At 37.1% G+C, this 26,174-nt stretch overlaps 1 protein-coding gene across 2 annotated transcripts in view; it reads right to left on the reverse strand.

The window, feature by feature from the left end:
- The window catches only part of RNF17 (ring finger protein 17), a 146,816-nt gene that overhangs the window by 114,877 nt on the left and 5,765 nt on the right, over nt 1-26,174 (reverse strand). For both annotated transcript variants that reach the window (XM_021678204.1, XM_021678203.1), the window contains exons 3-6: nt 24,305-24,396; nt 20,391-20,502; nt 19,145-19,225; nt 17,804-17,904 (exon numbers count right to left, since the gene is read on the reverse strand). In XM_021678204.1, the coding sequence (XP_021533879.1) occupies nt 17,804-17,904; nt 19,145-19,225; nt 20,391-20,502; nt 24,305-24,396 (386 nt within the window). The remainder of the gene's footprint in view (nt 1-17,803; nt 17,905-19,144; nt 19,226-20,390; nt 20,503-24,304; nt 24,397-26,174) is intronic.

Raw genomic sequence — 26,174 nt, forward strand, 5'->3', positions numbered from 1 at the left:
TCAAAAAAAAAAACCAAGCAAAAACTAGTTAAAATAATCTTATAGAAACTCTGGAAAATAAACAAAGGTATACAGCAACCAAGCAAATGCCCAATCAAGGAAAAGCCACATTAAAAACAGTAGGAAATTCATGGTGGTTTTTCTTGTTCTTGCCCAGCCCCCTCCTCAGCATGGTGTAGTCTTGGTGTAGAGATAGCAGCACAGTTCCCAATTCCTTCCGTCAAACCAGAGGGAGCATAGCAGACTTCATCTGTAATGTTCTAACTTGTTTGTGGGATGCCTGAGGAACTAGTCTGTTTCACCTAACTTGGAGCTCAGGCAGTGAAGAGCAACAGGCAGTACTTGGGAAGGCTGTAGGAAGACTAAGAGCTATAGATCCCTGGGCAAGAGATTATCGGTAAAGACATACACTAGACCATCTGGGGCTTGCAAAAGCTTGGGTGAGACTCTTTCGGAAATGAATACATTTAAAAGTAGCTATGTATATAAAGGAATAAAGAAAAAAATCATACTCAGGCCCAGGCAAGATGCATGCTCAGAAAAGACCTGAGAATACCTTAAGCCTTCACCTGAGGCTGATTCTAAGGCTCAGAGCATGCTCACTCAGTGAAAGACTGTCCCTGAAGAGAGCCAGTTTGCAATGACTAGAAGAGGTGGCTGTGTTTTCAGATGCCCAATTTTCAACAAAACAGCAAGGGCATATAAAGACATGGGAAAACATGACCCAGTCAAAGGAAAAAAACAGAGTGGCAGAAACCATCCCTGAAGAAGCAGAGACATAGGACTTATTAAAGACTTTAAAACAAAGGTTTTAAATATGCTCAGAGAGCTAAAGGAAAACATGCACAAAGAACCTAGAGGAAATCAGGAAAAAATGAAGGACCAAAATGTGATAATCAATAAACAGACAGACATTATAAAAAGGAAACAAATTCCAGTGCTCAAAAGTACAATAACTAAAACAAAAAATTCACTAGAGGGGTTCAACCGCATATTTGAGTAGGAATAAAGAATTAGCAAACCTGAAGTTAGGACAACTGAAATTACAGAGTCTGAGGAACAGAAAGAAAAAATAATGAAGAGAAGTGAACAGAGCCTAAGGGACTTGAGGGATTCTCTCAAGAAAAGCAACACATGCATTACAGGAGTCCCAAAAGCAGGAGAGAAAGAGAAAGGTGCAGAGAAATTATATGAAGATATAATAGCTAAAAACTTCCAAAATTAGATAAAATACATAAATTGACGAGTCCAAGAACCCAAGGATATTTAAATAGAATAAACTTAGAGACCCCCACAAAGACACAATATAATCAAACTGTTGGAATACAAATAGAGAATTCTGAAAGCATTAAGAGAAATGCAATTTGTTATACCCAAAGAATCCTCAGTAAGATTATCAGCCAATTTCTCAGTAGAAACCTTGGAGGCCAGAAGGCAATGGGATGACATTTTTAAATTGTTAAGGGGTGCCTGGATGGCTCAGTCAGTTCAGCATCCGACTCTTGATTTCAGTTCAGTTCATGATCTCAGGGTCATGAGATCGAGCCCCGTGTTGGGCTCTGCACTGGGTGTGGAGTCTGCTTAGGATTGTCTCTCTCCCTCTCTCTCTGTCCCTCCCCTGAACTCTCTCTAAAAAAAAATAAATGAATAAATAAATAAAGTGTTGAAAGGGAAAAGCTTGCCAATGGAGACTTCTATAACTAGCAAAACTGTCCTTCAAAAGATAAGGGAAAAGTTAAAACACTTCCAGATAAAGAAAAGCTGAGGGAGTTCATGATCAATATACTTGGACTACAAGAAATGCTAAACAAAGTCCTTCAGGTTAAAATGAAAGGAGGAGAGACAGTAACTTGTACTTGGTAAAGGTAAATACACAGGCAAATATAAAATCTAGTATTTTTGTAGTTTTGGTTTATAATTCCACTTTTTATTTTCTACAGGATTTAAAAGACAAATACATAAAATGACTATAAATCTATGTTAATGAATACATGATGTATGAAGATGTAAAGAAGTTTTTACATGCAATTCAGTTAAGCTGGTGTCAATTCAAAATAGACTGTTATAACTTTAATATGTTATATGTAATCCCCATGGTAACCACAAAATATAGAATATGCCAAAAAAAAAAAAAAAAAGGAAGAAATGAGACGGGAATCAAAATGTCACTACAAAAAAGTCAAGTAAACAGAAGAAGGTAGAAATAGAAGAAATGAATGATAAAAAGGCTCTAAAACACATTGAAAACAACATGGCAAAAGTCCTTCTTTATTGATAATTAATTTAAAAGTAAATGGATTAAACTTCAGAATCAAAAGGCACAGAGTGAAGGACTAGAGTTCAAAAAATGACAACATATTTGGTCTACAGATACTCATTTTAGATCTATAGACAAACAGAACAAACGTGAAAAGATGAACATAGTCTGTGTAAATAGTAATCAAAAGAGAACTATACAAATATTAGACAAAATAGACTAAGTCAAATACTGTTACAAGAGAAAAAGGACATTATAAATTGACAGAACATCAAGAATATACAACTATAACACATATATGCACCAAATACAAGAGCTCTGAACTATATGATACAAACACTAATAAAATTAAAAGGAAAAACAGCACTATAATAATAGGTGGAGACTTCAATATCCTACTTCCTACTTCCAATAACAAGTAGGAAAACCATTAGAATACCAATAAAAAATAGACTACTTAAACCATATGACAGATCAATTGCACCTAACTAACATAAAGAGAAAAATCCACCCAACAACAGAGAATACACATTTCTCTCAAGCATACATGGAACATCCTCCAGCATATGTTAGGTCGAAAATCAAGTCTTTTAAAAACCCAGATTTAAAAAAAACTGAAAACATACAAAGTATCTTTTCTGGTCACACAATGGAAAGAAACTAGAAAACGTTAACAGAAGGAAATGAAAAATATGTGGAAATTAAAGAACATACTCCCCTAAATACAAATGTGTCAACAAAAAAAAAAATCACCAGGAAAATATCTTGAGACAAATGAAAAACAAAAATTTTAAAAATTGAAAAGGGAGAGGAATTAAGGTGGTGGAGGAGTAGGGGACCCTAAGTTTCTCTATTCCCTTGAATATTGCTAGACAACTATCAAATCATTCTGAACACCTGTGAAATCAATCAGACATTCCGAAAAGAAATGCTGCAATTCTATAAATAGAAAAGCGACCACTTTCTGGAAGGTGCAGAGACCTGAATATGGGGTGATATACTGGAGGATATGGTGGAGGGGAGGGAGACTGCTTAAGGACGCTACTGCAAAGTATTATAAGTAGTGGAGCACAAAATCGGAACTTTTAGAAGTCTGCTACATATGTCCCTGGCTTAAAGGTGCTCAGGTAACAAAGTGAGGCAGAATCCCAGGTGGAATGGCATTGTCTCAGGATCCCTGGGGTCACAAGAATGGGGGTGCCTGAGTGCGGCAGAGTTCCCAGGCATAGGAGCAGGGAAGCCCACTGAGAACAGTGAGTTTAGGTGCCAGCTTTCTGCTCTGTATTGCCATAAACTGCGACCTGCTGCACATTCCAGTGACCACTTTCCTGGGAGGAGTCCAGCAAAAGGCAGAAGCATGGTGAGACCCCCTCCCTCCCTCCACAATAGGAACAGTGTGGACCCGCACCACAGGTGTCCATAAAATTTGAGTTTTTTTTTTTTTTTTTAAGATTTTATTTATTTTTTGACAGAGAGAGAGACAGCAAGAGAGGGAACACAAGCAGGGGGAGTGGGAGAGGGAGAAGCAGGCTTCCCGCGGAGCAGAGAGCCCAATGCGGAGCTCAATCCCAGGACCCTGGGATCATGACCTGAGCTGAAGGCAGATGCTTAACGACTGAGCCACCCAGGTGCCCCAAAATTTGAGTTTTGAAACTCAGTTGCGTGCCTGAAATAAAAGCGCTCAGTCATAGGCCAGATAAACACAGAGATCTGATAGAAATCAGGGAGACTAGAGTAATTGACTGCTTTTCTATGAGAGCTCACTGAAGAGTGAAGGGCGTGGACTTTCAGTTCCAGGGCTAGAGATTGGAGCACCACCATTTTCATGCCACCCATCAGTGCTGAAACCCTTCAGGGAGCAAAACAGCACCACATAGTGGAATCTGGAGCCACTTACACTATGCCTGGCCCCTTGGCAAGTGGGGAGCATTTCCACTAGGGCAAGGGCACCTGAGAATCAGTGCGACGGGCCCCCTCCCTCAGGAGACCAGTAGGAACAACTGGCCTGTACCAAGTTTACTGATCATAGAGGGCTGCAAAGCTCTTGGGGAAAACAGTATATAACATCCGTGGGTTTTGTTTAATTTTAATTTTTAAGTCTTTCATTATTATTTTTTCAGTTATTTTATTTTTTCAATTCTTTTTTAAAAAATTTTTATATATCTTATACATAAATTTTTATTTTTTGTTTCCTTTCATTGTATATTATTATATATATACAAAAGTTAAAATAGAAGTTTTTCTCTCTTTCTTATTTTGGGATCTAGTTTCCTTTAACATGAAGGTCAAAACACACCTAGGATCTAGTTTTTTTTGGGGGGAAGGGTTGTTTCTTGTTTTTTTTCTTGATTTGTATTGTTTTTGCTTTTCTTTTTTTCCTGTTGTCATCGTTATTGTTGTCTTTTCTCTTTCTTCTATTCTTTTCTGGACAAAATGATGACATGGAGACATTCAACCCAAAAGAAAGAATAGGTTGTTGAAAAAAAGAATAGGTTGTAGTATTCACTGCCAGGGATTTAATACGGATATAAGTAAGATATCTGAACTAGAATTTAAAACAATTGTAAAGATACTAGTTAGGTTTGAAAAAACCATAGAAGACACTAGAGAATCCCTTACTGTAGAAATAAAAGAACTAAAATCTAGTCAGGCAGAAATTAAAAATGCTACTACCGAGATGCAGTCCCAAATGGAGGCTCTAAAAATGAGAATAAATGAGGCAGAAGAGTCAGTGATTTAGAAGATAAAATGATGGAAAATAAGGAAGCTGAGAAGAAGAGAGAAAGAATCATGAAGGCAGACTTACAGAACTTAGCAATTCCATAACGCAAAATAATATCTGGATAATAAGGGTCCCAGAAGATGGAGAGAGGGATGGAAGGTTTATCTGAACAAATTATAGCTGAGAAGTTCCCTAATTTGGGGAAGGAAACAGGTATTCAAATCCAGGAAGCACAAACAACTCCCTTCAAAAAATCAATAAAAATAGGTCAACACCTCGACATAGAATAGTGAAGCTTACAAATTTCACAGATAAAGAGAAAATCCTGAAGGTAGCTTGGGATAAGAGATCCTTAATCTATGGGGGGGCGGAGCAAGATGGCGGAGGAGTAGGAGACCCGGATTTCGTCTCCTCTCAGGAATTCAGCTGGATAGGGATCAAACCACTCTGAACACCTACAAACTCAACAGGAGATCGAAGAAAAGAATAGCAACAACTCTCTGAACTTAAAAGCGACCACTTTCTGGAAGGTAGGACGTGCGGAGAAGTGAATCCGAGGCGATATTCGGGAGGATAGACGGCGGGGGAGGGGCCTCCGGCGGCCGCTTCTGGCAAGTGATAGAGCCGCGGAGCACAAAATCGGAACTTTTAAAAGTCTGCTCCGCTGAGGGACGTCACTCCGGTGGCTAAGCGGGGGGTGGAACCCTCACGGGACAGTGTGGTCTCAGGACCCTCGGGGTCACAGAAAGACCGGGGGTGCCTGAGTGTGGCAGAGCTCCCAGGTAACGGAGCAGGGAAGCCGGCTGCAGAGGCAGAGCCCAGGCGCGGGCTCTCAGCTCGGGGTTGCCATAAACCGTGATCCGCGGCACAGTCAGGCCACTGCTCCTCCGGCAGGGATGCAACAAGTGGCAGATCCGGGGAGACTCCCCTTCCTCCCTGGGAGGAGTGGTGCGGGAGTGCACCGCAGGGATCTGATGGGTTTGGAGACTCCACCCGGGGTTGGGTGCCAGAGATAGAAACGCGTGGTCACAGGCCGGGTGAGCACGGAGTGCGGCCGGAGACCGGGGAGCCAGGAGTGACTGACGGCTTTTCTCTGGGGGCTCACTGAGGAGCGGGGCCCCAAGTTCTTGGCTCCTCCGGGGCAGAGATTGAGAGGCTGCCATTTTCACTCTCGGACTCCAAAGCTGTACGGAAAGCTTGCAAGGAACAAAAGCTCCCGAGAGCAAGCCCGAGCAGATTACTTAGCCCTGACCCGGCAAGGGTGGGGCAATTCCGCCTCCGGCAAAGACATTTGGAAACCACGGCAACAGGCCCCTCCCCCAGAAGATCAGCAAGAACAGCCAGCCAAGACCAAGTTTACCGAACAATGAGAACGGCAGAACTCCAGCACTAGGGGAATACTACACATAGAATTCATGGCTTTTTTACCATGATTCTTTAGTCTTTCAAACTTAATTTTTTTTTTTAACTGTCTTTTTTTTTTTTGAATTTTTCTTTTTCCCTTTTTCAACCAACAACTTATCAATCCGTTTTTTAAAAAACATTTTTATTTTTCATTTTTAGAGTCATATTCTATCCCTTCATAGTAGTTACCCGTATTTTTGGCATATATATATATATAAATTGTTCTCTCTTTAAAATTTTGAGATAGTTTCTTCTAACAGATCAAAATATACCCTAAATCTCTAGTATATGGTTTTTTCCTACCCCCCTGCCTGATCACATTCTCTCCCTTTTTTTTTCTTTTTTCTTTTTTTAAATCCTCTTCTTTTTTCAAACAACTTCTTATCAATTCCTTTTATAAATTTATAATTTCCATCTTTACAGTCATATTCCATCCCTTCATCATATCAACCCTTATTTTTGTACATATATAAGTTTTTCTTTCTTTAAAATTTTGGGAGGCACTTTCTTCTAACAGACCAAAATACCCCCAAAATCTAGTGTGTGGCACTGATCTATATACCAGCCTATTCATATCTGATCACATTCTGGGTTTTTTTGGTTGTTTTGTTTTGTTCTCTTGTTTGTTTTTATCTTTATCTTTTTCTTTTTTCTCTCTTTCCCTTTCTTTTCCCACTGCTTCAGGTCTTTTCTGATTTGTTTAGAGTATATTTTCTGGGGACGTTGTTACTCTGCTAGCATTTTGTTCTCTCATTCATCTATTCTCCTCTGCACAAAATGACAAGACGGAAAAAATCACCTCCACAAAAAGAACAAGAGGTAGTACCGACTGCCAGGGACCTACTCAATATGGACATTAGTACGACGTCAGATCTAGAGTTCAGAATCATCACTTTAAAGATACTAGCTGGGCTTGATAAAAGCATGGAAGTTATTAGAGAAACCCTTTCTGGAGAAGTAAAAGAACTAAAATCTAACCAAGTTGAAATCAAAAAGGCTATTAATGAGGTGCAATCAAATATGGGGGCACTAACTGCTAGGATAAATGAGGCAGAAGAGAGAATTAGTGATATAGAAGACCAAATGATGGAAAATAAAGCAGCTGAGAAAAAGAGAGATAAACAAGTACTGGATCACAAGGGCAGAATTCGAGAGATAAGCGATACCGTAAGATGAAACAACATTAGAATAATTGGGATCCCAGAAGAAGAAGAAAGAGAGAGGGGCAGAAGGTATAATGGAGCAAATTATAGCAGAGAACTTCCCTAATTTGGGGAAGGAAACAGGCATCAAAATCCATGAGGCACAGAGAACCCCTCTCAAAATCAATAAAAATAGGTCAACACCCTGACATCTAATAGTAAAACTTAGGAGTCTCATAGACAAAGAGAAAATCCTGAAAGCAGCTCGGGAGAAGAGATCTGTAACCTACAATGGTAGAAACATTAGATTGGCAACAGACCTATCCACAGAGACCTGGCAGGCCAGAAAGGACTGGCAGGATATATTCAGGGCACTAAATGAGAAAAATATGCAGCCAAGAATACTATATCCAGCTAGGCTGTCATTCTCAATAGAAGGAGAAATAAAGAGTTTCCAGGAGAAACAAAAACTAAAGGAATTTGTGAACACTTAACCAGACCTGCAAGAAATATTAAAGGGGATCCTTTGAGCAAAGAGAGAGCCCAAAAGTAACAAAGACCAGAAAGGAACAGACAATCTACAGAACAGCAATTTTATAGGTCGCTGATCAAAGGCACTAAATTCATATCTTGCAGTAATTACTCTGAATGTAAACAGACTAAATGCTCCAATCCAAAGACACCGGGTATCAGAATGGATTAAAAAAAACAGATATATACAGAGCCTTCCATCCTAAAGCAACAGAATACACATTCTTCTCAAGTGCACATGGAACATTCTCCAGAATAGACACATTCTGGGTCACAAATCAGGTCTCAACCAAGATAGAAAGACTGAGATTATACCATGCGTTATTTTCAGACCACAATGCTTTAAAACTTCAAGTCAACTACAAGAAAAAATTTGGAAGGACCACAAACACATGGAGGTTAAAGACCATCCTACTAAGGGGTGGATAAGGGACAACACTGTACTATCTGTTGAAGGCAGAGCTGCCATGTTACCCTTTGGCAGGCTCAGCAGGGAAAGGCAAGAGACTGAGACTAGGGGCTCTTGGCCCTCATCCTGGACCAACGCCCACATGTGGGCTGGTAGGGGCAGTTTCTTCTGTTTCCTGGTGTGTGACTCTTCAGGTATCTATCTTTAGGCTGTAGAGCTTTATCTTAGGCAACACCTCTTTTCTTCAGGTGACTGGCTGCTGTTTCCAGGCCTCCTTATGAAGGACCACCCATGGTAGAGACCAAGAACTTCTTGGGGAGGTTAGTGCAACAAAGAGGTTAGGAGTCTGATCCCTGGAGCCAGAATGCCTGGATAGAACCCTGGCTCTGCCACTTATTAGGTATGTTGTGACCTTAGGCAAACTACTTTACCTTCCAGGGCCTCTGTCTTCTCACACGTAAAATGGGGATAATAATAATAATAGCACATATTTCATAAGACTGTTGTGATAAGTTAATGAGGCACTTAACACAGTGCCTGGGAAAGGCAATTTAAAATCACAGTGAGATAGTCCCACCCATGAGAATGGCTAAATTTTAAAAGACTAACCATATAAGCCAAGGCAGACAAGCATGAGGAACAACTAGAACTCTTATACATTGTTGATGGGAAATGTAGAATGATATAGCCTCTTTGGAAAACAGGTTGGCAGTTTCTTACAAAATGAAATATATACACAAATTGCATAAATATGAAAAATGCACATCTTTACAAAAAAAGAAATGTATATTTACTGCGTGGCCCAACAACTCTACTAAGAGAAATAAAAATATATGATCACAAAAGACTTGTAAACGAAAAAATAAAGCATCCTACTAAAGAATGAATGGGTCAGGCAGGAAATTAAAGAAGAATTAAAAAAATACATGGAAGCAAATGCAAATGAAAACATGACAGTTCAGAACCTTTGGGGACAGCAAAGGCAGTCCTAAGAGAGAAGTATATAGCAATACCAGCCTTTCTCAAGAAACAAGAACAGTCTCAAATACACAACCTAATATTACACCTAAAGAAGTTGTAAAAAGAACAGCAAATAAAGCCTAAATCCAGCAAAAGGGAAATAATAAAGAGTACAGCAGAAATCAATGAAATAGAAACAAACAAAAAAACCCCCAAAATAACAACCCAAAACAAAGCAGAACAGATCAATGAAACTAGGAGCTGGATCTTAGTAAGATCAATAAACCCCTAGCCAGATTTATCAAAATGAAGAGAGAAAGGACCCAAATACATAAAATCATCAACGAAAGGAGAGATCCCAATGAACACTGCAGAAATACAAACAATTACAAGAGAATATTATGAGCAATTATATGCCAACAAATTTGGCAATCTGGAAGAAATGGATGCATTCCTAGAAACATATGAACTACCAAAACTGAAACAGGAAGAAAGAGAAAACCTGAAAAGACCCATTACCAGCAAACAAACTGAAGCAGTAAAAATCTCCCAACAAACAAGAGCCTAAGGGCAGAGGGCTTTCCAGCAGAATTTTACCAAAAATTTAAAGAAGAATTAATACCTATTCTTCTGAAACTGTATCAAAAAATAAAAATGGAAGTAAAACTTCCAAATTCATTCTATGAGGCCAGCATTACCTTGATCCTAAAGACCCCACCAAAAAGGTGAATTAGACACCAATATCTCTGATGAACATGGATGCAAAAATCTCACCAAGATACCAACTAATAGGATCCAACAATACATCAAAAGAATTATTCACCATGACCAAGTGGGATTTATTCCTGGGCTTCAAGGTGGTTCAACATCCACAAATCATTCAATGTGGAACACCACATTAATAAAAGGACAAGAACCATATGATCCTCTCAAGAGATGCAGAAAAAGCATTTGACAAAATACAGCACTTAAATGAAGCTTGATGAAAACTATCCACAGTGTAGGGATAGAGGGAACATACCTCAGTATCATAAAAGCCATCTACGAAAAGCCCATAGCAAACACCATCCATAATGGGAAAAACAGAGCTTTTCCCCTAAGGTCAGGAACACGACAGGGATAGCCACTCCATGTGACAACAGTACTTGTTTAATATAGTACTAGAAGTCCTAGCCTCAGCAATCAGACAACAAAAAGAAATTAAAGGCATCCAAATTGGCAAAGAAGTCAAACTTTCACTTTTCACAGATGACATGAAACTCTGTAGAAATCCCCAAAATTGCTAGAACTGATACAGGAATTCAGCAAAGTGGCAGGATATAAAATCAATGCACAGAAGTCAGTTGCATTTCTATATACTAACAAGGAGGCAGATGAAAGAGAAATCAAGGAATTGATCCCATTTACAGTTGGACTAAAAACCATAAGATACCTAGGAATAAACCTAACCAAGAGGTAAAAGATCTATACTCTAGAAACTAGAGAACACTTATGAAAGAAATTGAGGAAGACACAAAGAAGACACAAAGAATTCCATGCTCATGAATGGGAAGAACAAATACTGTTAAAATGTCTACGCTACCCAGAGCAATCTACACATTCAACGCAGTCCCTATCGAATTACCCTCAACATTTTTCACAGAGCTGGAACAAATAATCCTAAAAATTGTACAGTACCAGAAAAGACCCCAAATATCCAATGGAATGCCGAAAAAGAAAACCAAAGTTGGAGGCATCACAATTGTGGACTTCAAGCTGTATTACAAAGCTGTAATCAAGACAGTATGGTACTGGCACAAAAACAGACACATGGATCAGTGGATCAGAATAAAGAACCCAGAAATAGACCCTCAACTTTATGGTCAACTAGATCTTCGACAAAGCAGGAAAGAATATCCAGTAGAAAAAGGACAGTCTCTTCAACAAATGGTGTTGGGAAAATTGGACAACCACATGCCAAAGAATGAAACTGGACCATTCTCTTACACCATATACAAAGATAAATTCAAAATGGATGAAAGACCTCAATGTGAGACAGGAATCCATCAAAATCTTAGAGGAGAATATAGGAAGCAGCCTCTTCAACCTCAGCTGCAGCAACTTCTTACTAGACATGTCTCCAAAGGCAAGAGAAAAGCAAAAATGAACTATTGGGACTTCATCAAGATAAAAAGCTTTTATACAGCACAGGAAACAGTCAACAAAACTAAAAAGCAACCTATGGAATGGCAGAAGGTATTTGCAAATGTCTTATCAGATGAAGGGCTAGTATCCAAATCTATAAAGAACTTATCAAATTCAACACCCAAGAAAAAAAATCCAATGAAGAAATGGGCAGAAGACATGAACAGACATTTCTCCAAAGAAGACATACAAATAGCCAACAGACACATGAAAAATTTTCAGTATCACTCATCATCAGGGAAAAACAAATCAAAACCACAATGAGATACCACCCTGCACCAGTCAGAATGGCTAAAATTAACAAGTCAGCAAACGATAGATGTTGGCAAGGATGCGGAGAAAGGGGAATCCTCTTACACTCTTGGTGGGAATACAAACTGGTGCAGCCAGTCTGGAAGGCAGTACGGAGGTCCTCAGGAAGTTAAAAGTAGAGCTACCCTATGACCCAGCAATTGCACTACTAGGTATCTATCTAAAGGATACAAACAGTGATTCGAAGGGGCACATGCACTCCAATGTTGGCAGCAGCAATGCCCACAAAAGCCAAACTATGGAAAGAGCCCAGATGTCCATCAACAGATAAATGGATAAAGATGATGTGATGGAAACACACACACACACACACACACACACACAGGAATATTACTCAGCCGTCAAAATGAATGACATCTTGCCATTTACAATGATGTGGATGGAACTAGAGGGTATTATACTAAGTGAAATAAGTTAGAAAAAGACAAATACCATATGATTTCATTCATATGTGGAATTTAACAAACAGACGAACATAGGGGAAGGGAAGGAAAAATAAGATGAAAATAGGGAGGCAAACTGTAAGAAATGCTGAACTCTAGGAAACAAATTGAGGGTTGCTGGAGGGGAGGTAGGTGGGAGGAAGGGATAATTGGGTGATGGACATCAAGGAGTGTACTTGATGTAATGAGCACTGGGTGTTATATGTAAATGATGAATCCCCAAATTCTACCCCTGAAAGTAATAATATGGTATATGTTAACTAAATTGAATTTAAATAAAGAATAAAAAAAATAAAAGGGAATCTGGGATGGGAGGGAAAATAAGTATAGCACATCTTTTTTGCCTTCTGAATGTTGAACCTTATGAACAAATTACTTATTTGAAAATAAATGTACAAAAATTAAAATGAACAAAATTATAAAATCATGGGTAAAAAAAATTGAAATGTACAAGATGCACTGATAGCAGTGTTAAATGGAAATACATAGTTGTAAATACATTAAAAAAGAAATGGCAAACCAACAATCTAACTTTATGCCTTAGGAACTAGAAAAATACAAACTAAACCCAAAGCTAGTGGAAGGAAGGAATAATAAAGATTAGAGTGGTGATAAGGAACTACAGAATAAAAAAATGGAGGAAAAAAAAATCGACAAAAGCAAAAGTTGGTTTTTTGAAAGAACCAGCCCCTGGTTTCACTGATGTACAATTGTTTTTTAAGTTTCTATGTCATTTATTTCTGCTCTAATCTTTATTATTCCCTTTCTTCTTCTGTATTTAGGCTTTGTTGTTCTTTTTCCAGGTCCTTTAAGTGTAAGGTTAGGTTGTTTGAAATTTTTGTCAATTCTTAAATTCATCTTTTTTTAAAGATTTTATTTTTATGTAATCTCAATACCCAATGTGAGGCTCGAATTTTTAAAAATTTTTTATTGTTATGTTAATCACCATACATTATATCATTAATGTTTGATGTAGTGTTCCATGATTCATTGTTTGTGCATAACACCCAGTGCTCCATGCAGAATGTGCCCTCTTTAATACCCACCACCAGGCTAACCCATCCTCCCACCCCCCTCCCCTCTAGAACCCTTGGTTTGTTTTTCAGAGTCCATCGTCTCTCATGGTTCATCTCCCCCTCCGATTTCCCCCCCTTCATTCTTCCCCTCCTGCTATCTTCTTTTTTTTCCTTAACATATATTGCATTGTTTCAGAGGTACAGATCTGTGATTCAACAGTCTTACACAATTCACAGTGCTCACCATAGCACATACCCTCCCTAATGTCTATCACCCAGCCACCCCATCCCTCCCACCCCACCCCCCACTCCAGCAACCCTCAGTTTGTTTCCTGAGATTAAGAATTCCTCATATCAGTGAGGTCATATGATACATGTCTTTCTCTGACTATTTCGCTCAGCATACACCCTCCAGTTCCATCCACGTCGTTGCAAATGGCAAGATCTCATTCCTTTTGATGGCTGCATAATATTCCATTGTGTATATATACCACATCTTCTTTATCCATTCATCTGTCGATGGACATCTTGGGTGAGGCTCAAACTTAAAACCCCAAGTTCAAGAGTTGCATGCTTCAATGACTGACCCAGCCAGGCACCCCAAGATTTTTCTTGTTTCTTGAGGTAGGCCTCTATTGCTATATTCTTCCCTCTTAGCACTGCTTTTGCTACATCCCAAAGATTTTGGACCACTGTGTATTAATTTTCATTTGTTTCCATATATTGTTTTATTTCCTCTTTGATTTCCTAGTTGACCCATTCATTGTTTAGTAGCATGTTGTTTAACCTCCATGTATTTAAAGTCTTTCCAATTTTTTTTCTTGTGGTTGATTTCTAGAAAGGTTGGTTCTTTTCAATCAAAACTGACAACTCTTTACACTAAGAAAAAGAGAAGAATCAACTTACTAAAATCATAAAGGAAGTCGGAACATGATGACCAATCTTATAGGAGTGAAAAGGATTACAAGAGAGTACTAAGGACAATTGTATGCCAAGAAATTGGATAACCTAGATGAAATGGACAAATTCCTAGAAACACACTACCTACCAAGACTGAGTAAGGAAGAAATAGAAAATCTGAACAGATCAATAACAAGCAAGGAGATTGAATCAGCAATCAAAAGCCTCCCCAAAAGAAAAGCCCTAGGCCAGATGGTTTCACTCGTGAATTCTACCAAAAATTTAATGATGAATTAACACCAACCTTCCTGAAACCCTTCCAAAAAATTGAAGGGGTAGGAACACTTCCTAACTCATTCTATGAGGCCAGCATTATCAAAGCCATATGAAGATACAACAAGAAAACTACAGACAACTATCTGAGTATCAATGCAAAATCTTCAACTAAGTATTAGCAAATCAAATTCAGCAGCATATTAAAAGGATACTACATCATGACCAAGTGGGATTTATTCCTAGAATATAAGGATGATTCAACATGTGAAAATCAATTAATGTTATATACCAGAGCAGGAAGAAGTAAAAATCCATACATGATCCCCTCAATCAATGCAGAAAAAGGATTTGACATATTTCAACACCTTTTCATTATAAAAACACTCAATGTACTAGGAATTTAGGGAAACTACATCAACATAAAGGCAATACATGAAAAACTCACAGCTAACGTTACACTAGATAGAGAAAAAGCTGTCAGTTCTTCACTAAGATCAGAAACAAGATCAGGATGTATGCATTTGCCACTGCTATTTAACATATTATTGTAGGTTCTAGTCAGAGTAATTAGGCAAGAAAAAGAAGTAAAAGACATCCAAATTGAAAAGAAGTGACATTATCTATTTTTTTGCAGATGACATGATCTTATATGTAACAAAACCCTAAGGAGGCCAAAAAATACTTGCAGGGCTAATAAATGAATTCAGCAAAATGTAGAATACAAAAGCAATACACAAAAATCACATGCATTTCTAACTAGCTCTCTGAAAAGGAAATTAAGAAAACAATTCCTTTAAATAGAATACAAAAGAATACACTTAGGAATAAACTTAAACAAGGAAGGAACAGACTTGTATACTTATACACCATATCAGACTGCTGAAAGAAATGAAAGAAGGCAAAATAAGAGGAAAGACATCCCACATTCATGGACTGGAAGACCTAATACTGTTGACAATACTACCCAAAACAATCTACAATTCAATGCAATCCCATTAAAATTCCAGTGATGTTTCAGGCAGAATAGAAAAACCCATTCTCAAAGTCATATGAAATCTCAGGGGCCCCAAACTGCCAAAAAATCTTGAGAAAGAACAAAGTTGGAGGGCTCACACATCCTGATTTCAAAACTTGCTACAAAGCTATAGTAATCAAAACAGTGTGCTACTGGCATAAGGACAGACAGACCGATGGAATAAAATAGACATCCCAGAAATAAACCTTCACATATATGGTTAACTGAGTATTGACAAGCATGCCCAGACCATTCAATGGAGAAAAGACCATCTTTTCAACAAATGATGCTGAGAAAAGTGGACATTCACATGGAAAAGAATGAAACTGGACCTTTCTCTCATACTATATACAAAAATTAACTCAAGAGTGTAAGAGCTAAGGGGCACCTGGGTGGCTCAGATGGTTAGGCGTCTGCCTTCGGCTCAGGTCATGATCTCAGGGTCCTGGGATCGAGCCCCACATTGGGCTCCTGGCTTAGCGGGGAGCCTGCTTCTCCCTCTCCCTCTCTCCCTGCTTATGTTCTCTCTCTCTCTCTCTCTCTCCCTGCTTCTCCCTCTCCCTCTCTCCCTGCTTATGTTCTCTCTCTCTCTCTCTCTCTCTGTCTGTCTCAAATGAATAAATAAAATCTTTAAAAAAAAAAGAGTGTAAGAGCTAAAACTGTAAAACTCTTAGAAGAAAACACAGGGGAAAAGCTTCATAATGTTAGATTCAGCAATGGTTTCTTGGCTATGATACAAAAGCACAGGCAACAAAAGAAAAAATAAACAGAACTTTATCATTAACTTTTGTGGATCAAAGAATGCTATCGAGAGAGTAAAAAGGTAACCCACAGAATGGGAAAAAAGATCTGAAAATGACATATCTGATAAAGTATTAGTATCCCTAGTGTATAAAGAACTCCAACCCCACAACAAAATAATCCAATCCAAAAGAAAGGACTTGAAAGGACTTTTCTTCAAAGAGGATGTAAATAAGCAATAAATAAGCATATGAAAAAATACTGAACATAAAATGCAAATCAAAATCACAAGATACTATTTCATACCCATTAGGATTACTAAAAAAACTCTAGAAAACAACACTGTTAGTGAGAATATGAGGAAACTGGAACCCCATGCACTACTGGTGGGAATGTAAAATGTATAGCTACAGTAAAAAAACTTTGTGTTCCCTCAAAAAGTTAAACATAAAATTATCGGGCGCCTGGGTGGCTCAGTTGGTTAAGCGACTGCCTTCGGCTCAGGTCATGATCCCAGGGTCCTGGGATCGAGTCCCGCATCGGGCTCCCTGCTCTGCATGGAGCCTGCTTCTCCCTCTCCCACTCCCCCTGCTTGTGTTCCCTCTCTCGCTGTGTCTCTCTCTGTCAATAAATAAATAAAATCTTTAAAAAAAAAAAAACAAAAAACCAAAAAAAACCCCCATAAAATTATCATATGCCACTAAACTGGACACTTAAAAATGATTATAAAGGTAATCTTTGTTATGTATATTTTACCACTATAAAAATGTTTAAAATGCATGCACATGACTTATAACTTAAATGTTATAATTAAAGACCATATGTGAGATAGCATCAATATGGAAGACTGAAGAGTATCAACAAATTCATTGACAGTATATTGAGCCTATGTCCTAGGCATCCTCATGGGATTAAAAAGAAAAAAACTAAGAGTCAAATGGACAAGTACCATTACTAAATATATTACTTTTGTCATGTTGAAACTTTCATGATCCTATTTCTTGAATTGAAAAATGTGATTAAAAATTATTAAAGATCATATGTATCAAAGAATTTTTAAAGTGATGGATATGCAACTATGTGGTATTTGTTTAGAAATGAGCGTTAGAAAGTGTAAGAATATTACTTGCTCTGATGCAAATAAATACATGAAAAAATGATGGAATGATGTATAAGAAAAAGCATGTTTGCATTTACCCAAGTAAGTGAAATTCTACAACATGCAGATTTTGAAAATTTTCTGTGCTGTTTTAAGAAGCTTATTTATTTAACAGTTAGCTGTGGGACCAGATGGCAAATAGCCAAAAAATTTTTTAAATGTACAAATTGTTCATTTTCAAGCTGTAGACATCAGGCTGTAGGGATCACCCAATACCTTCCAAACTTGTTTAAAAGTTACTCAGTAAATTTTACAATCTATACAAAGAAACAAAGTGACAAGTTCATGTTAAAAACTTTAGTTTCATTGAGTCTATATTTTTAAGTTATTACCTGGAATCAAGAGAAGTAAAAAGTTGATCAAACTGTTTCTCCAGAACCTCTATAAGACTGACCGTTTCCTCTTCTGTTTGATTGTGTATGTGTTCTAGCATCTGCGAAGAACATAATACAAAGACCTAATTTGGTATTTTTATTTTGTAGAAATTGTACTGTTCAAATAATTTTAAAAGTAAAAGGTACTTTGGACTTTTCAAAGTAACCACACAAGAGGAGATTAGGTGATAAAAATGGAATAAGTTACAGGTTCAACTTTAAATCCTGGTACTTGTCAGCAAGATCACATCTTTGTTGGCACTATGCACTGATAAACTGGCAAAAAGGCCTAGAAAATCCACTAAGTTTTCTAAACTTCTTATTCCTTTTTATCATTACAGGAAGAGTCATTCTGGATAGCTGAATTTCTCTCTGGCAGGATTCCTTAAATGAAAAAACCTTAATACATAATATTAGACATACCTGAATTAAAATGTTACTATTCCACATCTTTGCATTTTTTGACAGAATTGTTGCTTGAGATCTGTGACCCTTTTTTCCATTTTCTCCCTTTTAGAACAGGAATGTCTATCTTATACCTGTCTAACCAATGTATTTTAGAAGGAGATTAAGTATCTAGTTTCACAGGTTCATGGTTGGAGAGGAATTTTGCCCCCAAATGAATCATACCCTGAGTCTCAGCCATACCTGATTTAGAAGATATTTAGATGAGATTTTGGACTTGATGCTGGAATAGATTTAAGACTAGGTTGGGATGGGGTGAATGTATTTTGCATATAAGAAGGACATGAATCTGGAGGGGGTCAGAGAGCAGATTGTTATGGGTTGAATTTTGTCCACCCCTCTCCCAAATTTGTATGTTGAAGTCTTAACTCCTGTATCAGCTATAATCTTTTGACTGCCTTGGTTGTAAATTTGTTGCTGCTGGGTGCTTAGGAGCTTGTTTTTTGTCACCAAGTGAGTCTCTTCTGGGGGGGGATGGAGTAAAGGAGGAAAGAAAATAAGATTCTTTGTGTAAGGGTAAACAGCCGAATAATGAGCAATGTTAGAAAGATGGTCTGCAATACTTTCAAGACAAAATTCAGCTCACAGCAAGAAAAAATCATGGTTCCTTAATAGTGCTCCAATTTCAGTAGACCGCTAGCATAACAATGCCACAAGACCAATCCTAGCAGGCCATGGAAGTCTTCTATTCTTTTGTATGTTTCTCTGTCATTGGATTATCATGCTCAATAACTTAGTGCTAGGCTCTAACTTCAGTGATATACCCCTAAATATACACATTTAAAGAGAACATGCCTTAATTCACTATAGAATTTAATCATTTAAAATGCTTACTTTTACAGCAACACTTAATTGTTCAAAACTATAGCCTGCTATCTTCAATGCTTCATCAATTTCTTCTGCAGTTTTAGTTTCCTAAGAAGGCGAAAAGGGTCCACATACAAATATAAAATATAAAAATAGATGCTTGTATACATTATATTAGTTGCAAACGTATCAGGCTACAATTTTGATTACAAAAGTAACACAGACCACCACAGAAGTCTGAAAATAAGTAACAAAAATGACACTTTCAATCCTACTTATCCAGAAATTTAAAACTAACATTTTAGAGTTTTGATTATAGATTATAGTATTCAAGATTGTTTTTAGAAATCTTTTTGAAAAAATACTTTTAAGTTGGAAAATGGTTACACAAAATATTCTGTCTTGAGGGGCGTCTGGGTGGCTCAGTTGTTAAGTGTCTGCCTTCAGCTCAAGTCATGATCCCAGGGTCCTGGGATCAAGCCCCACATCGGGTTCCCTGCTCAGCGGGAAGCCTGCTTCTCCCTCTCCCACTCCCCCTGCTTGTGTTCCCCCCTCTCTCTGTGTCTCTGTCAAATAAATAAATCTTAAAAAAAAAAAGAAACCAACTATCTTGAAAAATGTACCATGGCAATTAATGCACACACGTAAAAATTAAGTTTTTAAAGATTATAATTTGGCCATGTTAAAATTTAAACTTAAAGTAAAAGATAGCAAGATTAAGTGCTTTCTCCCTTCCTCTAGCTCACTAAATATCTTTTTAATAATAGCATTTTGGAATTTGTTCTATTTCTGATCTTAAACTAAAATAATACATTATTTAAAGTTATAGAAACAGGTTAAATTCAATCTTCCAACAATAACCTCATCATCATCACAGTGAATTAATTAGGCCTTTTGGTTGCCATTAAAATGACTGGAAAAATCACATTCAGAATCTAGAAACTTGTACTTTATACAAGTTTCACATAATCTAGATTCAATAACTAGGTTCAAAGGGAAGAAGCTACATATGGTTAAACATTAAGAACACTAATAGAGTTGGTCAAAGGGAGACTGGGTTGCCTTAGGAAAAATGAGAATTGTTCAAGCATATTTAGAATAAGAGATTCAGGTAAAGAATGTAGGTTTACCTCTTACCTTTATGCTTCTAAAAAAAAAACCAAAAAAACAAAAACCCTATAATTATAGCAACCTTGAGAGGAGAGTTAAGCTACCAGACACAAAGTAAAAATGTTTGGCTTCATCTTACTTCACAAGTAACATTTTTTCATACCGCCATTAGAGATGAGGAGTTCAAAATAGTCCTGTGTGTGGATGTTGAATGTTCTAAACCAATAGTTAGCTGGTCAGAAGTCTTTTTAAAGTCCTGCGAACAATTCTTTATCCTGAAAAATGTCAAGTACATTATTTTAAATACCATATTAATATAACAATTTTAACCTTCTATTCTGATTTTTACTATCAAAAATAATTCATATGACAACTTATAATAACAATTATAGTGGGTTCTTAGTCATCTATGATAAGCAAAAAGAGGGAAACCATGGCTAAATATGCTTCCATATAAAAATTTTACCAAGAATTCAACTTCTTAGCAAATCCCTAAAAATAAAAAAATTTATCTCACAGTATAAATTGTGCTTCAATCTCCTAATTACCTCTCCTTACCTGATTTTTTTTTTTTAAAGATTTTATTTATTTATTTGAGACAGAGAGAATGAGAGAGAGAGAGCACATGAGAGGGGGGAGGGTCAGAGGGAGAAGCAGGCTCTCTGCCGAGCAGGGAGCCCGATGCGGGACTCGATCCAGGGACTCCAGGATCATGACCTGAGCTGAAGGCAGTCGCTTAACCAACTGAGCCACCCAGGCGCCCCCTTACCTGATATTTTTTGATAGAGATGTTGACAGTCACTGAACTGTCTTTAAGCTCAATTACTTATACACAAATGCCTGCTATTAAAAAAATGTGCTTATAGGCTTAGATAATTTACGAAAAGGTAATGAATTTACTAGGTAAGTTAATTTGCAAAGAAAAAATTAGTTTCATTTCTTATCTACACATGCTAGAGTTTTTGCCCATTTTTTAAATTTTTTATTTTTTAAAGATTTTATTTATTTATTTGACAGAGAGAGAGCAAGAGAGGGAACACAAGCAAGGGGAGTGGGAGAGGGAGAAGCAGGCTTCCCACTGAGCAGGAAGCCCGATATGGGGCTCGATCCCAGGACTCTGGGATCACGATCTGAGCCGTAGGCAGCCGCTTAACAACTGAGCCACTCAGGTGCCCCTATTTTTTTTTTTTTTAAAGATTTTATTTGTCAGAAAGAGAGAGAGAAAGAGAGTACAGAAGCAGGGGGAGCAGCAGGCAGAGGGAGAAGCAGACTCTTGGCTGAGCAAGGAGCCCGATATGGGGCTCCATCCCAGAACCCTGGGATCATGACGTGAGCTGAAGGCAGAGGCTTAACTGACTGAGCCACCAAGGCGTCCTGAGTTTTTGCCATTTTTATCTTTATAGCCCCATACTGGCTAACAGACAGTAAGCTCTTGATAAATGTGTGCTGAATAACTTAATCATAAGCCTGTAATAGTTTATAGAAGTAACTATGATGTTTAAATGTTACCCTTATAGAGAAAAAATAGACTTAAACTTAATTTTTAAACATTCAGTTACTTTGAAAAGTGAATATTCATGTTCTTGAAAACATGTGAATGCATAAGCCCTTAGGAGTTCATTATTCAATTCCTGTTTCAAAATATTAAAGATAAATCAGGAAGCAATACATTATTTTTAAACAGACTTATCCCTTGACACATAAACAACTATTTTAAACCAAACTATTGAAATTAAGGAATAGGAGTTTCTAACATAAGTATACTTGACATGGAGAATTTAAAAAAACAAAACAGTAATTTGGAAAAAATTTGGGTATTTAAAATAGATTCATCTACTTCTGAAAGTTAAATTTCACTTTATAACCACACTTGATATAGTTATATGTATCCAGACAAGAATATAAACAGATTTAACTTGTACAAGTAAGGTTTAAAAAGTCAGAAATTTTCACTTAGAAGTCAGATCTCTAGGAAGGAAGATTGGCAACACTGGGTTGGTCTTAACACACAGCAATAATTGGCTGGAGCTGAAAAGGGGCCACCTCCTTTGGAGGGGGGTGAACCTTCTTTTGTCTGCCACAATTCATACCACTCATTGTTTAAACTCTACATCACCCAGTAAGTCATCTTCTAGACTCCTGCAGGTACTCAAATCTGTTGTGGCTGCTGACTTACATGGAGCAGAAAAGATTCCTAATGATTTATTCTAATCATTTCATTCAGAACTTATGGAGGAAATGACGTGTAATACAAATATAGGGGTTGGCATTCAGTAAGCCTGAGTTCCACTGGTCCTGTCAATAACCAGTTGCCAGATTTTAGCTAAGTGGCTTACTACCTAAAGAGGTAACTATATTCTTTTGGTGTCTGTCTAAGCACCCATTTATGTCTGGACAGAGAAGCTGCATCAGTAATGTGAAAAGCCATCGAATGCTAGTATAAAATATTTGGATTTTATTTAGGTAGGCAGTGAAGAAGCATGGAGCAGGGAAGAGTAGGGAGGTGCTAAGGAGGTAGTCAAAAAAGAATAAGAATTAAATAGAATAGTAGAAATGGAAGATAAATTATGGATATGAAAGATACTGTGGAAATTATAGTCTGCAGGAGGCAAAATGAAGGAGATATGAGGAAATGGGGTGATTTACTGATGCTTGGTGCCATTAATAAAATTGAAAGTTTTCTTTCTTTTTTTTTTTTAAAGATTTTATTTATTTGACACAGAGACACAGTGAGAGAGGGAATACAAGCAGGGGGAGTGGGAGAGGGAGAAGCAGGCCTCCCGCAGAGCAGGGAGCCCGATGTGGGACTCGATCCCAGGACCCCGGGATCATGACCTGGGCCGAAGGCAGACGCTTAATGACTGAGCCACCCAGGCACCCAAAATTGAAAGTTTTCAAATAAGATTGTTCCTTGAAGGCTTCCTGTGTTTATTTCCCACATAATTTTTTACCATATTAAATATGCTTTAAAAAGTTAAAGTTATACAAAAATATAATTGCCTTCTGAGTAGGGTCTCAGTGAATTAATTGGGACTTAAAAAGTTACAAAGTAAAAATTTATGATTTTTTCACTGTGATCCATCCCATCCCATCCCATAGTCAACCCTAATTGTAAATTTATCTAGGACTGAAACATGATTTCAGAAAAACCATAGCAAATGTCAAAACATCATGGTATTTCATCTAACAAACATTTATTACATGCTTACTGTGTCCAGCACCAGGAACGTAGAAAGCAGTAAAATGTGGTCCATGCCCTTACAGGGGCTTATAGACTAGCAGAAGAAGACATATAAATAAATAAGTGCAATAAAAAGTAACACAGGTGCTGGTCTCCAGCTGGGATATGTTTAAAAAAAAAAAAATCTCTGCATTACTAATTCAAAAAGAGCTTAATATATACATGTACAAAGTCCTATCAAAGAAAGGAAAAAATGAGTAAAAGAATCCCAAAATTATTACTTTTCCTTTAATCGATCACCTCTCACACCACCTCTTTCCAAAGTCCTCTACTATGTCATGCTCATGATACTCTTAAGAATTAACACCTTTTTAAAGCCACACCTTACTCTCAGCCAGCACCAGTAACTTTTGCTAGAATGACATTCTCAGCTTTAACTTGCATTCTTTTTTTCCCCCTACTTTAAGTAAGGACAAACTTATGCTTCTTTAGGAGCTGGATTCTCCATTTCACTAACAGTTAAGACAAATTATAAAAGAGCACTCTACAACGGGAGATATAGGCTTCCAGATGGAATGAATAAGTCACTGGAATAAAAAATACAACATAGGGAATGTAATCAATGATATTGTAATAGTGTAGGTGACAGATGGTAGCTACACTTGTGGCGAGCATAGCATAACATATAGAGAAGTTGAATCACTATGTTGTACCCCCTGAAAATTATGTAATAGTGTGTCAACTATACTTAAAAGAATTTATAAAGAGCACTCTATAAACAATGGGCTTTCTTAGAAACACTGATCTAAGAATGACATTTTATCAATGATGCTAAAATTATCCTTTCAGAAATACACTGAACTTCAAATACTAAAATATGTACACATAAAACATACTTTTTAGGCTGCAGTTTTTCCATAAAAGAATCTTCTTTAATATATCCATCTGTTGGGCAGTATCCTTGTCTCCTATTTATAGTTGTAGCAATCTTAGGACAAAACAAGAATAAAAACAAAAACAAAGTCATTCAATAAATTCCATTTATCCAGAATTCAAATAACTAGTGTGCCATTCATAAATAAACTTAATCCTCTTTATTTTTTTTTAAAGATTTTATTTATTTATTTATTTGAGAGAGAGAAACAGCATGAGAGGGGATAGGGTCAGAGGGAGAAGCAGGCTCCCCGCCGAGCCGGGAGCCCGATGTGGGACTCGATCCCAGGACTCCGGGATCATGACCTGAGCCGAAGGCAGTCACTTAACCAACTGAGCGACCCAGGCGCCCAAACTTAATCCTCTTTAAATCAAAGAAAAAATTGTACGTGTATGATGCTTTTACCTTATTTTAATTTTTGAAGATATCTAATTTGGCAGCTATTAATTAAACAGAACATTAATTAAAACACTTCATTCTACCACCATTCTAAAGGAAATACTTGTAATACTTTAAAAGTCTACTGTAAAATTTTCACAATGACATCTCCAGTTATGTTCAAAACTTTAAAATACTTAGGAATAAATTTAATAAGAAAAATATAAGTTCTAAGAAAAGAAAACCAAATAATTTATTGGGATCATATAACAAAAACAGAGTAAATGGAAAATCATGTCAAGTTCCTAGAGACAAAGATTTAATATCCTAAAATATATCTAATATAAAATACAAAAAATTAGTACAATTCTTTAGTTCATATGCAAAATATACTATGCAAGAATTATAAAATTTTAACATACCATTCAGTAGAGAATTATCCCACCAGATCATAAAGCTAATGTAATTAAAATCCTAGGGTACTGGGACAATAAATGAGTAGAATACAGCCACATTTGTATGGGAACTTAATACAGAATACAAGGGGCATTTCAGTGAAATAGAAGGATTATTCGGCAAATAGTGTGAGAAAGGCAGCTTATCATTCTGAAGAAAAAAGTTATACACCCTCCCTACATCATATAAAATAGATTATAAAGTATATATAGATCTTTAACACGATAGAAGTATGGAAAATACATGTATAACTCTGAGATGGGAAGGTCTGCCTAATCAAAGAAAACCTAGAAACCATGAAGGAGGGAGAAAAATGACTAAAAGAAACATTTCTGAATGGCTAAATATAATAAACAAAATTCAAAGTGAAAGACTGGGAGAAAATAGTTAAGATATACAGGACAAAGTATGAATATCCTTATCACATGAAGTATTCTTACAAGTTAGGAAAAAGACAATTCAAAAGGAAAATGTGCAAAGGATCTGAAGGGATCTATTAAAGATAGAGAAGCTGATAAGTCAACATATGAAAGTGCTCAATTTCACTAGTAATCAGGGAATTACAGTTTAAAGCAAGGATATACCTGCTTCTTGCTCATCAAATTGCCAAACATTAAAATATGACAAATTCGAACATGGATTTGTTTTGGAGTTAGAAATTAACAGAACTTGCTCACAGAATTTTTTTTGGTAGGAGTGGTTTTGAGATTATATAAAGATATAGTAAAAAATTTTGAAAACCACCTAAATGTTTATAATAAAGGGATTAGTTAAGAATTATAGCACTTTGGGGCACCTGGGTGGCTCAGTCGTTAAGCATCTGCCTTTGGCTCAGGTCATGATCCTGGGGTCTTGGGATCGAGCCCTGCATCAGGCTCCCTGCTCAGTGGGGAGTCTGCTTCTCCCTCTCCCCCTAGCTTGTGCGCTCTCTCACTCACTCTGTCTCTCTCAAATAAGTAAAATCTTAAAAAAAAAGAATTATAGCACTTATGTACAAT

Source organism: Neomonachus schauinslandi, chromosome 3, assembly GCF_002201575.2.
Source record: "Neomonachus schauinslandi chromosome 3, ASM220157v2, whole genome shotgun sequence".
Classification (NCBI taxonomy): Eukaryota; Metazoa; Chordata; class Mammalia; order Carnivora; family Phocidae; genus Neomonachus; species Neomonachus schauinslandi.